Here is a 17,739-nt window from a genome sequence, read left to right on the forward strand (position 1 = left end):
TGTAGATTGATGTCTGTCATTAACCAAAAGTGTAACACAAATTTTTTCTTAGTGCTTTTTTAAATTACAGACTTTTTCTAACAGTGGATATTTTCTAGCCTCAATAACCTAAATTATTTTTAGATTTCACTGTGAATGGTAAGCTTACGTGAGGATCCGGCTCTGAATTGAGTAGGGGCTGGGCATAATCTTGCATAAAACACTAGAATGAGGGGCCTCAACCCCAACACAGCGCGTCCCAATGGCTGATAGAGAACAACCCTGTAGATATACAGGGCAAGTATGAATAAGGTGAATACCAAATAAGCCCCTGCGGATCAACTGAGACAAAAGGGAAATGGTCAACAAGCCCGAAGGTGGAAAAGAAGTTTTCCCAACACTGGAAGCGGCAGAAGGGCCTAGGAGAGGGTCTTCAAAGAAAACCCAGAGCACATCCAGTTGCTCTAAGGTGGCACCTCCATCACTGGTCTTACTTTGCACAGTGTATGTATCGCAGCCAGAGGAAATTTATTTACTGGTGAACAATCACAAGCCTCAGATGGACTGGATTTAATGATAAATAACAGTTCACATCAATAAAGAAATAAAAGATTTGGAATTTTGGATCAACTACATTTGGGGATATGGAATGTAAGAGGGATAATCAATAAAGTACATCTGTTACAAGGGGTTTTGCAGGTAAGAAATATTTGCATGGCCCTTATAACAGAAACAAAGAAGAAACTGAAGGGAAGCTGTGATTATGAGAAATACATATTAATATATAATGGTGTATCACAGAATGTACATGCAAAAGCAGGAGTAGCTATTATGTAGAATAGGAAATGGAAAAACGAAATACATTCACACCAATGGATAAATGAAAGAATTATGACTCTGCCATGTAAAGTAAAGAGGGTATGTGTGTCTCATTTGTGTATATGGCACCAGAAGAAGGAAAGCAAGAAGAAATGATCAAATTCTATGAGAACGTACAAGAAACTATTGACAGATGTAACAGGAACGATTATATAATTATGGGAGGTGATCGGAATGCAAATGTTGGGAAAGAGCCCCTAGAAGGAATTATTGGATGTAATGGGAAAGGTGATGTGATTATAATGGAAGATTCCTACAGGATTTTTCAATCTTTAACAACATGAAAGTATGAATATATATTTTAAACATGAGAGGATTCACAAATACACTGGTCTGCTAGAGGACAAACCTCAGAGGTTGACTCCTTTATTGTGAATGAGAAAGCAGCATTATTATTTAATGATGCCAGAGTATTTAGGAAATGGATGTCCACTTAGGACCAGTTTCTGTTATTGGCAATAGTTAATATTAGGACTCGATGGGTAAAGAACCAATCTTATCCAAATAAGGGATGTCAATATAAAGTGTATCTTCTCAATGACAGGTCAATAATGAATCTCTATAGGCACAAGATAGATACTATTACTGAAGAATTCCAATTAAGTGATAATATTGGTAAGGAATGGGAAAATTTAACTAGAACAATAAGGAAAGCAGCTTATGGAGCCCTTGGATATCAGAGAAAATCTTAGAGAAAAAAGATAAATTTATGCAGTGAAGAGATGAGAGAGGCAGCACAGAAGAAAAATTATATTTAAAGTGGTTAACAACAAAGAAGGAGGAAGATAGAGACAAATATATATATATATATATATATATACACGAGGAAAATTTCTAAATAAATTTGTAAAGAACAGAAAAGTATGAAGTGGGATTCATTCATACATAGAATCAAAAGTTATGTCCAAGGGTGTCAAAATATTGCTTATAAAATTATGAAGGTTTCAAGAAGTAAGTACAAGGATCATGCCCAAATTCCAGTTGATCTCTGACTTATTTCCAAAAGCTTTGGTTAATGGATGATTTTAATGAAAAAAATCTGGATGATCAAACTGTTGATGACTTAGAGGACAAGTTGGAAATTTCAGAGTTAGAAAATGAACTAAAGAGAGTCAAGAATAGGAAGGCTTTAGTAAGTGATGGCATAGCAGTAGAATTAATAAAGTACTCTTCCAAGAATATTAAATACAGATTCTTGAGATTTCTAAATTTATGCTGTACTAAACTCAAGATACCAGATGAATGGAGATTAGCAATTATCCCGCCTTATTTTTAATAAAGGAAACAGAAGTCAGTGCGAGAATTATCAGGCCATCAGCCTTCTAAGTACAGGTTATAAAATATTCTCAAGAATAGTTACTCAAAGATTAAAGGTATCAGATGAAAGAACTTTGAGAAAAGAGCAATCTGACTTCAGGAAAAGAACAATGTCTTTGCTTTAAAGCAAATCACTGAGAAGCACCAAGAACACAATCGTGAAACACATGTACTGTTTGTAGAGTTGAAGAAAGCCTTTGATAAAGTAAACAGGGTAAAGTTATGGAAAATACTGGAGAAAAGAGGAAAACAAGGCAGCTTATATGGTTGTGCAGGAAATGTACAGAAATACATAAATAGCCATTACTATAGATAAGAATGGTAAATTAAGAGTAAATTTACGTATTTGACAAGGATTCCCATTAAAGGTCATCAGGGCTATGAACGGGAGTGGTGGTGTGAAGACCGGAAACATCACAAGGTGGGTGTCTTCCCCTACAGGGTTGGGATGTTTGACAAGGATCTCCTTGAGTGCATTCAAAGTGCTGTAAGACTGAGTCTATTTTCGGTGATTTTTGGCTGAGTGTGCACCCTCCAGCAGTTTCAGGCTTTCTTGGGTTTACAATGCGATTAGTTACCACAATTTGAGTTTAGATTTGTCCTATCTAATTTTTGCACTCTTGTGCAACCTTTTACTTGAAGGTTGCACCTTTGAGTGAAGAGATGAGAAAGGCAGTACAGAAGAAAAAATTATATTTAAAGAAGTTAACAACAAAGAAGGATGAAGATAGAGACAAAAAAATATACATATATACAAATATAAGGAAAATTGCTAAATAAATTTGTAAAGAACAGAAAAGTATGAAGTGGGATTCATTCATATATAGAATCAAAAATGCTATTTAAAAGGTGCAACCTTTTAAATAGCACCTTTTTACTTCAAGTAAAAAGGTGCTATTTATTCAATGCGTACCCATGTCATTGCGGCTGAAAAGTGGCAACGACTCCTGGTCGTCAGTCCCGTGACAAGCAAGGGAATACTCCCTAGTCCTGCTTGCGTTCTTTTTAGAACGAGGGCCATAATCCATGGTTTTATAATTGATCCAAAAATGACCAAGAGGTACATGATTGAGGAAGCCATGTTAGTTAAGTCCGGGCAGAAGAGGAAGATGGGAACTTTCTCCGTCCTCCTTAGAGTCAGATGGTGAGTTCTCAGAGATGGATGTAGGGGACATCCAACCGAGCAGAAAGAGGAAACCCATTGGGGGAAGATTTTTGTGCAGTAAATGGTAGACCTGGCTCATTCCAAGACCCAGATTCTTCTTGTGGCTTAGCAGAAACTGGATAACCGTTTGGACTTCATAGAAAGCCCCCCACAGTGTCAGTACAGGGCGAGGAGCAAGATTTTGCCTCGGCTTATGCACATTAAGGCAGTTCTTTCCACTCTGGCAGAAGGTTTTGAGAAGTTGGCCTTCTGACCCAAGGAGGTCAAAGTGGTTCAGGCACCAAAAGTTCCTGCTCCTGCACAGCCGAGGTGTTACGGCGAAGTTGTGCAGGGCAAATGTGATGCTAACCAAGCCTCGCTGCAGCCTGAGGTATTATTTGTCAGTAATGTTAAGGGATCTACTAAAACTAGTAGACAACTCAAGGAGGGTTTCATGGTTTGCCCTTCGTGGCAAGCAGAAGAACCTCAAGATTAGGGAAATCAAAGAGACCAGCAAGGGTCTAGTAGTGGTTATCAATGACAAGGAGATAGTCCGAGTCATTGCAGAGTCTTCTGAGGTGAAAAAGCTTGAGGTTAAGGTGGCCCCGAAGCGAAAGCGTAGGTCCTGGGTCATTGTCTATGACACTGACCGGCGGCTGTCTGACCAGGATGTTCTGTCCCTTATTAGGGAGTAGAACAATATGTTGGATGAGGTTGTGTTCAAGAAAGAGTGTAGGCTACTCTTTAAGACTGGGAAGCATGATGCCTAAACGTATCACAGTGTTTTTAAACTTGGTGCTGGTCTCTTCAAGAAGTTGGTGTCTAAGAGTAGGTTGTTTCTCAATCACATCCTGACAAGTCACGGAGTACAATGATATACTAAGGTGCTTTAAGCAGCAAGTTCTGTAAGTATGCGTCAGTCTGCGCACATTGTGGTGAGGAGGGTCACAAATCTGAAGATTGTCCGCAGAAAGCCGAGGTTCCATGGTGTTTATTATGTTTGCTGTCAGTGGAATGACGACTGCATTGCCGAGGATATGGTTATCCATGCAGCCGTACGGTGTAGCACCATCTCAAAGACTGTAATTTATGTGAAAAAGTGAATATCATACAGGACTCTGCGATGGAGTTGAGTGGGAGTAGGAGGTTTGTCCTTCTCACCCTGGTAGACCAGACCGGAGTCTGTAGTTGTAATCAAATCAGGAGTTTGAACTATAAAGTTCAGCTCACTAAGAGAACTAGGAATAAATTCCGTTGTTGTGAACATTTCTTGTGGTTTGTAATTTACTGAAATTGCCTCGAATATAATGAGACATTTACTCATAATAGTTCCGTTAAATGTAAAACTAGGCACGGGGTTCATGCTTCCACGAACTTGGTTAGCTAGTTCAGAAGGCAACAAAGTTGGGCAGTCAAGATGTCTGAAAGAAGACTACAGTGAAGATGAAGGCCGGGTCATAATTCATTGATGTAAATGTCCATCGGGGCATTTACATTGGTGGCATCCCAGTGAGGCCTGACTTATTACTATGAGATATAAAAAGTTAGAGGGTCAAAAGATGACCTCCATTAAAGCTCATCAGGGCTATGAACGGGGGGATAGTGTGCCGCAACCATAATCGTCACAAGGCGAGTGTTGGGATGTTCAACAAGGATGTAGCTTATCGCTGCTTCTGTTCAATATATATATATATATATATATATATATATATATATATAGACGATTTCCTTCAGCTTAGGATTACCAAGATAAAGAATTATACGCATGATCTAAATTCAGAAAGTTTTGTTTCTCAATGCTCTTTGCAGATGACCTGGTAATAGTTATAGATTGTGAAAACTCTTTGCAGAGGGCAGTAGTTGAATTTGGTCAAATTGCTGAAAAATATAATAGTTGCAGTAAATAAGACCCAGGTTATGGCTTTCAATGGTAGGGATATTGTGAGATTAAAAATCGTCTTTGGTTAGGATGTAATAAACCAAGTTTGTGATGAACAATATTTGAGATGCACGATTTCTATGTTTGGAGAGTCCGATGTGGGCACCAAAATAGAAGAATTCAATTACCATAATGGTGTTATAAAAAAAAACTATGAAAAATAAAGTGAATAAAGGCAGTTTTAAAATTTTATAAAGTAGCTTCTATTCAGGCATTTATATATGGCTCAGAGACATGGTGCATTACCAAACAGATGGAAAAACGTATCCAGGTGGCAGGAATGTGGTTTTTAAGGAGTGTTGCTGGATATCATTTGAACAACAGGAAAAGAAATAGTGAAATAAGAAATGAGTTAAATATATTTGACTTAAATGGAAGGATTAAAGCACTAAGAGAAAATTGGAAGACACATATCAATAGAATGTGGAGTGAGAGGTTACCTAAACTATTCTACAATTATATACCCTACAGAAAAAAAAGTGTGGGTTGACCTGGGAAATGTGTTGATGAGATCAGCTTCTGGATATTGATTGATTTGTGATTGTCATAATGGGATTAATACCCAATTTGAGAAGAAGAAGATTTTTAGATTTCACTGTATTAAATAATTTGTATATTATAGATAACAAATTACAAGAACTGATTTATTTTGTTGGTTAAAGCAAAGTAAATTAAATGAATTAATCATCACACATTATCATTTACATTGTTCTTCAATAATTAAAAGACAAATGACTAGAAAATTTATTTATTCCATGACAGTGGAATTGATGGTTATTTTTAACATAATCCCTGGATAAATTTATGCTCTTGCCCCAAATTTCTGTAATCTTTCTTATTCCAATAGTAAAGAATTGTTCACCTTGTTGTCTGGGTCATACTTATACAACATTCAACTGATCTGTTTATTGTTGCTGGTGCCATTAAAAAACTCTTAGAGGGCTGAACAAAAACGATCTGATTGTACGAGATACGAACTACAAAGTAGGAGGTAAGACAAATCAACCCAGCTTTTGAATAGTTTCCTAGTATGGAGGCAGATATTATCATGCAGAAAAATTTCATCTTTTGAGAGAGAACCAGGGCGTTTCCTCATTTTAACTATGTCACAGTAGTATTCATTATTGACTGTACATTATTTTTCAAAATAATCATAAAAAATTTGGCCTCTGTAGTCCCTAAACACCTTTAGCATCACTTTACCAGCTGATGAATCATTTTTGAAGTTTTTCTGGCGGGTGAACTTACATGTTTCCATTCCACACTCTGATATTTGGATTCCAGCACAAAATGATGAATCAAAGTTTCATTATGCGTTATTATGTGATTTATAAAACTGTTACCCACTGCTAAAAACTGTTATTTAAGTTAATAGAAATGTAGAGTTGGATGTCTGTGATTTTTGAGTCAACTGTTTCAGAATCTACCTTGAACATGTTTTGCAGTAATTCAGCTGATCATGGATAATAGAATGAACACTGTCTATATATGCAGTACAAATTTCAGCAATTTCCCAAATTTTTATCTATGTCTTTGCAAATAAGATCACTGATGCGATTTTGTAAAAAAATTTATCAGTTGAAACTTCCACCAGTCTACTACTACTATGATGAATGAATATTATGGGTGACACTTGTTCCACCAGATTTTAACTGTTCAATTCACTTACAAAAATGGTCATGTCCTTCAGAAAATTAAATTTTATTTATTTAAAATTTATTTTCAGAAGATAAAAGCTATTCTTCCACAGTACACATTTCAAGCAGAGCTGACATTCTGAAATGAATAAAACAAGGTTATAATAATGGAGATAATTTTTTAACAGCTGATATTTTCTGTCAGGGAACTAATTGGAAAAGTCAGGCAGTTTCAGTTTACTCTATTAAATATTTTTAACTCTGTTGTCATTTGTATCTTTAATTAATGAATGACCCTTGTATAAGCAATATTTTGGTTCACACGGAAATAAATGTGCATAAATCAGAAATTAAAAGACATCAAATCCAAATTATAATAATTGTTAGAGAGCAAGTGAAACAATTATTTTCTGTGTAAAAGAAATAATTAAGATCCCTTTATTATGAAAAATAAATTTAATTTCTAAAGACTGAACATCACTAACAGTAATATTTACATCTTAGTGTGCTAAAAATATACTGGTATTGCAGTATAATTTTATTTATAGAAGTAATCGATTATCAATATCTTGTTTTCAGCAATGTGTACATCATATGTACTGATATAAATTTAAATTAGTTGAGTTATCCTCTGAGACAAATAGATTTAACTCCTAATGTCCAGTCAGGGCGTTGACCCCTAAATAAACAATACTATAATAATACTGAAAACCTCATCAGCTGACTTCATCATTCATTTAATCAATACTAAAATAAAATTGAAATCAACTACAATGCTAATATTAGATGTAATAACATACCAGTCAGTCATTCTGTAATTACTCTATCTATTAGCTAACATTATGACATTCAACAAATGTTCTTCATATTTCATACAAAAATGTGTCACTTATCTAGTACATTTCTGCATTAGATAATGTAAATCAGTGTATAGTTTTTGAAGCTTGTGGTTATTTATTTATTTATTTTTTTTGTTTTTTTATAAAACAATGATAAAAAATTTAAGTAAACATAACACCTAATCAGTAAGTCTGGCACATAGAATGAAAGAAAAAAATAAAAGAAGCTAAGGAAAATTACTATTATTTAATTTATCTTGATATAAAAATCAATAAAAAGAGTTTTAAAATATTTAAAATTGCATAGGACCAAAGAACAAGCCTAATAAAAGGAATTACAACACATATTCTTAATAACATAATTACTAATAGAACAGTAATTATAAATAGATTTATTTAAGTATACTAACATACCTTCCAACACACTGTCATCAAAATAAACGCAGTAAAAAAAACAAACAACACATTATATAACAGAAGCAGCATTTACAGTAACTAACGTGAAAAATTCTCACCATTATTTAGAATGTGGATTTTTTCAGATTTTAGGAGAAATTAAAAGCCTGTCTGTCCTGATAGATAAATCAACCAATATTTATTTTAGATGGCCGATGTGCACAATGGCCATCTTTTTAGTCTCTAAGAGGTAACGGCAAATGTTCTATCGGTTATTAGAAGGCACTACAAGCAGTATCAGGTTGTGTTTGACACAATTTCTCATAACAGTCCAAGTATGAAGGGATGAAGAATAATTAAAGGGGGCAATAGGACCTCAAAGGGATTACCATAAATAGTTTTCAATATTTTCTAGGGCTACATAACAATTCAAGTTTAAGAGTAACAAACTAAAAACAAAAATTAATAAAAATAAAAGACTACAAATTCAAAAGGCTACAGAGGTCATCTTAGTGCTGAATTTAAGCTGAAAAGTGTAGATTTAAATCTTTAATATTGACAGAAGGTCATCTTAAACATGATCTAGTTATAAGTTCAACTGAGAGTAGTAAGGACTTTAATCAATCCACAAACAGGGTAATGCAAACAGTTTTTACGTGTTTTTATTTATGAGGAAGTATAACATCCATCATACTCATACGCATTAACATAACACCTTAAATGGCATGGTGGGCTAAAAGCCAATTTATTCTGTATTTATAGATTTAAATTCTGTAAGATTTTAACTGGTGGGAAATTTTGGATATCGCTACAAGTTGGCTAACATAGTAAATAATCAATTATAATTTCATTCATTTTTGCATGTGTATTGAGTAAAATTACATTTAAATACACAAGATCATACCTTTATCCTTTAATTTCTTGGTAGAAAATAATAAGGAAAATTCTGCCATCCAAGAACAATTCCAGTGAAATTTCCTAATTCTCTAATACTGTTGTTAATAACTCTCTAATTGATGGCAATTGTTGCACCGTGGCTGTTCAGTTGAGATTGTTCACACTCATTGAAGCGTATGTTAGTCTGAACATCTCCTTAAACAAGTACGCTGCTTATATTGGTGCACTACAGGACATCATTGCTGGATCACGTAGACTTGTTGGGTGACCTTAATTGTCATACTGTGGCGGCTGGCTGCTCTTCCAATAATAAGAGGGGCGAAGTTCTTGCTGATATGCTGTACACTTTGAGCCTTAGATGCCTGAACGATGGTACCCCCACGTACGTGGCGCGTGGACACAGCATCTTGGACCTAGCTATAGTGTATAAAAGGTGGGAAGGTGAGCGCTTTCACTGGAAAGTTCTGGATATCAAGTGGCATATCTTCGGGCATATCAAGTGGTAATGAAGTTAGGGAGGCACCTACCCGCTCTCACGGCCTCGCAGGCAGTCGCACAGATTCATTTACTCTGTCCGGGTCCAGACCACGATATAGTGGAGCATATAGAGTGCGACGATAGCCGTTTCAAGCAGGAAGAGGTTGCCATTGCAACTGGCCGCTTACGGGATAAGAAAAGTCCGAGATCAGACGGTATCCCAGCCGCCGTTCTCAAGGGACTAATGCAGGTGGTCCACTGGGAAATTACAGACATAGCGAGTCATGGTCTACAAAACAGGTTCTTCCCGAGGTGTTGGAAGGAATCCTGCGTGGTCTTCCTCCCAAAGTAAACCGGCAACACGATTGGCAGGGCGGTCGACAGGATGGTGGCGGGCAGATTGCTAGAAAGTGGAAGAAGACAGCTTACATACTAATCAGTACGGCTTCAGACGGGGGCGTTCAGCCCTATATGTCCTGTAGCATGTCATCTTCTGGGCTCGAAGAAATAGACAGGGTACATGGCGGACCAAACTGATGCCGCTAATGATTTCACTTGACGTGCGCAATGCTTTAGGTACGGTTCTCTGGGACTCCATAACGGCTCTTTCTGCCAAGGATGTTAGCAATTATTGAAGGTGTCAGATTGGTGACTTCTTGGTGGGACGACGGATGAAGGATGACACGTTGGACAGTCCGATAGAATGCGGCCTAGTCAGGGAGTAACTCAGGGGTCGGTCTTGGTTCCCCTGCTGTGCTCATAGTTTATGACGGGGTCTTGCGTCTTCCACTGCCCGCCCATACGAAGGTTATAGCCTATGCTGACGACCTCTCCGTCCTGGTTAGCGGCAGAACCGAGGGGGAGCTGGAAGAGAAAGGAAACTTGGGGTTACAAATGGTCCATGAATGGTTAGGGAATCACGGCATAGAATTATCTATAAGTAAATGCGAATAGATGTTATTCACTGGACGATGGGTGATCAGAGATTTTGACCTGAGAGTGGGAAGTAAGTCACTACAGAGGAAGCCATGTGTATGGTATTTGGGAGTACAGTTGGACAAGGGCTGCTTTTTCGCCAACATGTCTTGGATAGATGTGATACAGCAGGTAAAACGGTTCGAGCACTAAATGCTCTCCTAGCAGGACATCTTGATTCCCCCTCGAGGGGAAAGGATCCCTACTTGTAGCGTGTCTGGTCGCTACACCACCCCCCTCCGTTCAAAGCCATTCCTAGCAGGACATCCCAACCCGGTAGGGGAAGAAACCCGCCTAGTGACGCTCCAGTTGCCAACCCCCCCACCACCCCGCGTTCATTGCCCTGTTGGGCTTTAACGGGAATCGTCTATCGCCCTCTGACTTTTTACATCTCATCGTAATAAGTCTGGCCTCGTTGGGATGTCACCGATGTAAATGCCTCGGTAGACATTTGCATCGGTGATTTAATGACTCACCTTATTGCCTTCGCTTCAGGCCTCGTCCGGACATCTTGAAAGTCCTACATTGTATCTCTCTGAACTAGCTAACCGAGCTCGCGGAAGCGCGAACCCCGCGCCTAGTTCTACTTGTTATGAGACAATTTCGTGAAGGTCTCGTAATTCGAGGCAAAATAAACACAACATACCACCAAACATGATAGCAACAACGAAATTTAGTCCTATTTCCCTTTGTGAAACTCAGCTTACGCTTTAATAAACCTCTGACTTAGGTTAACTTATGGACTTCGGTCTGGTCCACTAGGGAGAGGCGGATGGACCTCCTACTTCCATTCGGCTCCATCGCAGAGTCCCGCGTGACATTCACCACAATAAACTATCGTCGAGATACCGCTACACCTAACGGCTGCATGGTGTCCCATGCAGCCATATCTGATCGGAAGGCCGTCCATCACAACTCGCAGATGACGGTTTGCAGCTAGACGACCCTTCAAAAATATGTGGTTTTCTCTGCACTAAAATCCATCTTATACTGAAGACTCCACAACCTTAGTACCTTACACGCCTGCGTCACTCTATCTCGGCACGCGAGTTGCGCTCGACCAGCAGCAGTCCCTCGTCGGCATAAGCCACGATGCGACAGCCACTGGGCATACTCAATCGCATGAGAGAATCGAACTCAACGACCCAGACGAGTGGACCTAGAACACTGCCCTGCGAACAACCTTTAGACAGGGTCTTTCCTACCTCCGAACTACCGTCACGAAGGACAACAGTTGCTGAAGTAACTCGAGAGAGTTCTGATCTCGTTTAGCATGCAACCAAGCTGCTGCAGTTGAAACAAGTCAGAGGGCCACCACAAGTTATTGAAAGCGGACACGTCGATGATACGAGGTCTCCCCAACCTCGGTATCACCTGGAAGTAGATCGTCCATCAGATGAGTGAGGACACGATCTTTATCTATAACAACACCATCTTGGGTCGAGAGATCCGACAGAAGAATGTCTTTTTTCCGCTTATGACCAAGAACTCGATAAACAACACCCCACAAGTCCTTATTCCCCTGCTCTTGAACAAAAGAGCGCCAGGAATCTCGTTTAGAACACCTAATCATATAAAAATACTCAGTCCTCTTCCGCCGATAATCCGCAATCAAGACTGCACGCCGATCAGGATCATCTGCACGCTGTGCGGCTCTCCTGAGCCGGCCCACAGTCCGCTTCAGTTCGCTGAATATACCATCTTGTATGCAGCGAATGGCGAGCTCAGCGGGCCACAGCGGGTATTCACCAGCTTAGGCCGGAGGATTTCCTCATCTTTATTCTGGCTTCCGAGGCTAACTGACGTAAGTTCGAGGTCTTCGCGGTTGATGTCCTGACTGCCAAGGAGGCTGAGGGGAGACGACGGGGACATTAGCATAGGAAAGGGTGGACTGCCCCACACGATAGGGATCGCATGCCTAGGTGTGTGGCTTCCAATGATCGGGCGGGGACTCCATGGGAATAAGTTAAGACCTAGTCCCGGCCGCAGAAGGGTGGGATTGGCGACGGTATGGCTGGACCTGGTCTCTTCTTTCTGCGGTTTGAGGCAGGCAATGTAATAACCGAGTCCCGGTCTCTGGGGGGTGGCCCGGGAACGACATAGTCGCGCCCGGTTACCGTCCGTTGGGGAATAGAGGCAGGCACTTAAAAAATCCGACCGGGTGGGCTGACCTGTCGTGCCGGACATACTGCCGGTGGGTGGGGAGGCCCCCTTAGAGTATAAGGACATTCTCTCGGGCTGAGTTCTACTTAGCTGTAAATTCGACCTGTGGTAGTAGGTAAAAAAAAGAGGTTCTGTATCCTCCCACCAGGTTGGTCTAGTAGTAAACTTGTCATCACAAATCATATGAGTCACGAGATCTAAGTATCAAATCCTAGTAAGGGTAGTTAGTTATTTTTATAGGGATCTGAATACTAGATCTTGAATAATAATCTTGGTATTCTTTGATGATTGGGTTTCAATTAACCACACATCTCAGAAATGGTTAATCTGAGACTGTACAAGACTACACTACATTCACATTCCTACATATCATCCTCATTCATCCCCTGAAGTAATACCTTAGAGTGGTTCTGGAAGCTAAAACAGAAATCGAGAGAGATAGAAAGGTTCTGTATATTACTAAGAACATAGCTAAAAGATTAGAAGTATAAGGCTGAACTGAATATGACTTGAGTTAATTGTGCTAATTTTCAAGTAATTTAAAATCTAGATACTAAAAAAGAAAAATGAGTTTACAATTTTTTTTCCTTCAATTGACTGGTTTGATGCAGCTCTCCAAGATTCCCTATCTAGTGCCAGTCACTTCATGTTGGTATAGCCCCTACATCCTAATCCCTTACAATCTGTTTTACATATTCCAAATGTTCAAACATTGCCTGTCTGCAGAATTTTTCCAATCTACCAGTTCCTCCAATATCAAAGCGACTATTCCAGGATATCTTAAGATGTTACCTATAAGTCTGTCTCTTCTTTTAGCTGCATTTTTCCAAATGCTTCTTTCTCCATCGATTTAGCGCAACACTTCTTCATTTGTCACTTTATCCACCTACCTGATTTTAACGTTCTCCTACAGCACCGCATTTCAAAAGCTTCTAATCTTTTCTTCTCAGGTACTTGGATCGTCCAAGTGTCACTTCCATATAATGCTATGTTCCAAATATATACTTTCAAAAATGTTTCCCTGATATTTAAATTAATTTTTGATATAAGAAAATTATATTTCTGACTGAAAGCTCGTTTCGCCTGTGCTATTCATCATCTTATATCGCTCCTGCTTCATCCATCTTTAGTAATTCTAGTTCCCAAATAACAAAATTCTACCTCCATATTCTTTTCTCGTCCTATTTTTATATTCAGTGGTCCATCTACTTTATTACTTCCTTGCATAAAATAAAGGAAGTATTGTGATCGTGAAAAGGTTTTGTGCAACGTCTGTACATATATACGTATCTCACAAAAATCAAAAACGATTAGCTGTACAATGTTGAAATTTTACATTTATGATTGTTGTTTTACCTCCCGAGTTGTGTACCTCCTGATTTGAATGCAATCAACTGAACCAAAAGTGTCTAAAAAAGCCCAAAATCCAAAATGTTTAGATTTTCGACTACTAGTTCTTAACTGCAGTAACAAAGCCCTCATTGAGAACTTTTCAACAATATATCGTAAATGGTACTTACTTTCATTGGTTCCAGAGTTATAACCAAATAAAATTTTAATTAATGAAATTTTTGGATCTTACAAAAGGAAGACACATCAGTTCAAATCAGACTTATTTCCTTTTTTTTAACTTTTATTTTAATTTAAATAAATTCATTTATTAATAATTATTAACCTCTGATTGTAAAAAAAGTTTTACTATAAATAATAATACAATAATAACAATAAAAAAAAAAATATGAAAAAATTTCATTAATTAATGAAATAAAATTCTATGTACTTTACATTTAAAAAAAAATGTGCATATGTAATTTAATAGGCATACAAGGAAGTCATGTGGTATCCACATTAGATTTTTTCTACTACATTTACAATATGATAAATTAAAAAAAAAAAATTGAATAAATCTTTTAAAGAATTACCTGATCAGCAAGTGACATAACATGAAAGTTACCAGTAATATTTAAATGTAAAACATTGAACCCATTTCTTTTACAAAGATCATAAGCAATATTTACAAAACTGGTAGATGCTGTCTTTGGAACTCTGTTGTATATGATTACAGTATCGTTGTGATACATTAAAGAAGTAGTATTAAACAATCCATGCTTTTTGTTTCCAGAATTACTGAATGTTTGTAATCTTGCTAAAGCTATTTCTGAAAAAAAAAATCAACATTAAACCAGAAATGCTGATGTATTTTTATTTTAAATAAAACACTATCTATAATATAAAATATCTACTTAATGCAGAATTTTTACCATGAAGCAGTTTTTTTTAGAATTGAGCAGCTCAGTATAAAATACAATTAATACAAAAATCATCTTCTCTTCAAACCCTCCATGGGAAAGTTTTATTGGCTATTATTGTGTGTATGCAGATACACATGCACATGATTATTATTTAAAATTTATAAAGCTGTTATTATTATACAATTTCCTCAGCATCTGTTTATTATTTTTCTAAATTTATTTATCTGTTTTGTATAAAAAGCTTAAGTTTATTAAAGCTTAACTTTGAAGAGTTGTGATTATTTATCTTTATAAATATTAATTATTTATACATTGAAGATGTACTGTTTTAATTAAACTATATAAATTTATAATATTTTTTTTACAATTTTCAGTTGATTAAAAGTGATTTTAACAATATTAGGTACTTAGTGGCTCCCTTACTTTGATTCTTTTAACAAGATTATGACATGGCTTTAATTAAATTTAAAGTGGCCAGCTAAATTTATATTTTAAAAGAATTTTTTTGAAAACTGTTTTTATTGTTTCCCTGTTTTCCAATTTATCTTAATAACTAGCATAGCTTTTTCTTTGTAATTAATTACTGTTCGCCAGATTTAAACTAAAAATTTTGCATATATTGGATACACTGAAGTAATGCAATATTCCAAACAAGGATATTCTGGTTTTGAAGATCAGTCATATTCTGGTCTCCCAAAGGGAATGCTAGTGACCTTCATGTGAAGATACAAGATAAACATATTTCTTTTAGTAAAAAAATTACACTGTTTTAAAAAATTCCCCTAAAGAAAATAATTCAAAAGCAATTTCAATTTCCACAAGCAAATATATTGCATTTTGTGAGGACAGAAAGTAAAAAGTAATTTCGGTTTCTACAATTTTAATCTCTACAGCAAATATATTATCTTTTGCGAGGGGCAGAAACTGAAAATATCAGCTGGAAATCTGCCAGGCCACAAATGGCTTATATATTGAAATCAATTGTTAATGTAAAAATTATTTGATATAAATCCAAAGCATAAGAAAATAATTAAGCTTTTCCATTTATGTAATTAACATTAAAAACTGACCACTGCTTTTTGATAATTCTCACTACTATCAGTTTCAAAAGCCATCAACCAAACTGTGAATAATCTATTTGTAAACAATGATGTAAATATTTTCAGAACACTGAATATTTTTTCATGGTCATGACTTATGAAAGTGAACACAACTAATACATATAAAGAAAAAAATCATTTATATAATAAATATATGGATATTATTCAATAATAATATTTCTGAAATGTACTATCATCTATTTTTATTTTATTATTTTTTGTTTTTTTGGTGTTAAAATTGACAACTATCTCCTTGTAAACTAACAGGCTTTGATGTCCAGCAAGAGAACAGTAAAACATAAATTTTAAAAGCAATAAATGTTTCAGAAGTCAGGGCAGCAAACATACCAGGCAACACATAAAAATCATTAAAGTACTTACCTAAATTTTCTCTATCACTTTCAAGCCTAGTAATTTTTAATTCAAAAAATGTTACAGTTGATACAAACACTAGAACAGTAATAAAAAACCACAATTGACTATTTAAGCCAAAACCAATACCTCTAAGAAACATTGTGGTTTACAAACAAAACTTTAAAATCACTGCATATAATCTGATACCAAACAAAAATAATTAAATCTAATTCAGAGATGAAGTTACGTGAATGCAGATTTAGTTAAGTAAAAATTATAAATACTATTTTTAATGATAAATAATACAATAATAATACTGAAGTTGAGGCCGAATTGAGGTTAAACTATTCGCGAGGAAAGGTTTAATAAAATAAAGCTAACATGTGAAGAAAATTTCGTTATCATGAACCCTTGAACTTAATTTAGAACTGCAGTTTGTAAACAGTTTAACAACCGTTTGTTTAATGGACATAATAGTAATTACGTTGTCAAAATTACAACACTTAAATCACAATTCACTATCGCATCTTTTAAAAAACAATAATCAGCTGATCGATAAAGTAAACAACTATGCGACAGTGCAGCTACCACCATTGCGAACACTCGTCACCGTAAAAATTCCCGTTCAAATATTTTGATAAAAGTTTAGAGTCCAATTAAAAAAGTACCGAACTTCAGTTTGAGAACCGCTTTGACAGCTAACTGAAAATATCTCATCACCACTTCATTATCCACCGTAGTAATATTTCATTTAATTTCAATTACAATAATGATAACATATTATAAAATATAGTATAAAGACATTGAATTCTCAACATTCTCTCTTCTCCAGAATTGCAATTAAACGTGATTTCTTGGTAAAAGTGTCATTTACCAATGAAACTTTTGATTCGTGCCACTATGTCAATTGTAAAATTGTATTTTATTTTGCTGTCGATATTTATGTTATCTTGGTGATTTAATGTTGTTTATTTAAGAATTAACTGTTTTTAATAGAACAAATTTAATTCTTAATTGTTTTAGCTACTCTGTATAAAATTATAGTTGTAATTCTGAGAATGATTTTCTATACACAGTTTCTGCCTACCAACTATTACAAAACCATTTGGAAAACGTTGCTTGTCTTAGATTTACTGGATCCTGCTGTTTCGATTTCTGATAAATGTGGTTAATAACAAAGAAGTATTAGATAAATAAATAAATAAATATATTTATATACATTGGTACTTCACCTATTCATATGCTGTTCTACATCAATAGATAACTGGAAAAATTTACTGTTGTTTTCAACACTACTACTGCCAAATTTTCTTCAGTACACATTTTCCTTTTTAGAACTAAAATCAACCTTGATAGACTAATGCTTTAAAACTAGAAACAATTTAAAAACT

At 36.1% G+C, this 17,739-nt stretch overlaps 1 protein-coding gene across 1 annotated transcript in view; it reads right to left on the reverse strand.

Annotated features, from left to right (window-relative positions):
* The window catches only part of Hs2st (Heparan sulfate 2-O-sulfotransferase), a 41,198-nt gene extending 24,038 nt beyond the window's left edge, over positions 1-17,160 (reverse strand). The window contains exons 1-2 of the mRNA XM_075355892.1: positions 16,376-17,160; positions 14,565-14,800 (exon numbers count right to left, since the gene is read on the reverse strand). Of these exons, the coding sequence (XP_075212007.1) occupies positions 14,565-14,800; positions 16,376-16,508 (369 nt within the window). The 5' untranslated portion in view covers positions 16,509-17,160. The remainder of the gene's footprint in view (positions 1-14,564; positions 14,801-16,375) is intronic.
* Positions 17,161-17,739: the final 579 nt, after the last annotated feature.

Source organism: Lycorma delicatula, chromosome 2 (assembly GCF_047948215.1).
Source record: "Lycorma delicatula isolate Av1 chromosome 2, ASM4794821v1, whole genome shotgun sequence".
Taxonomy (NCBI): domain Eukaryota; kingdom Metazoa; phylum Arthropoda; class Insecta; order Hemiptera; family Fulgoridae; genus Lycorma; species Lycorma delicatula.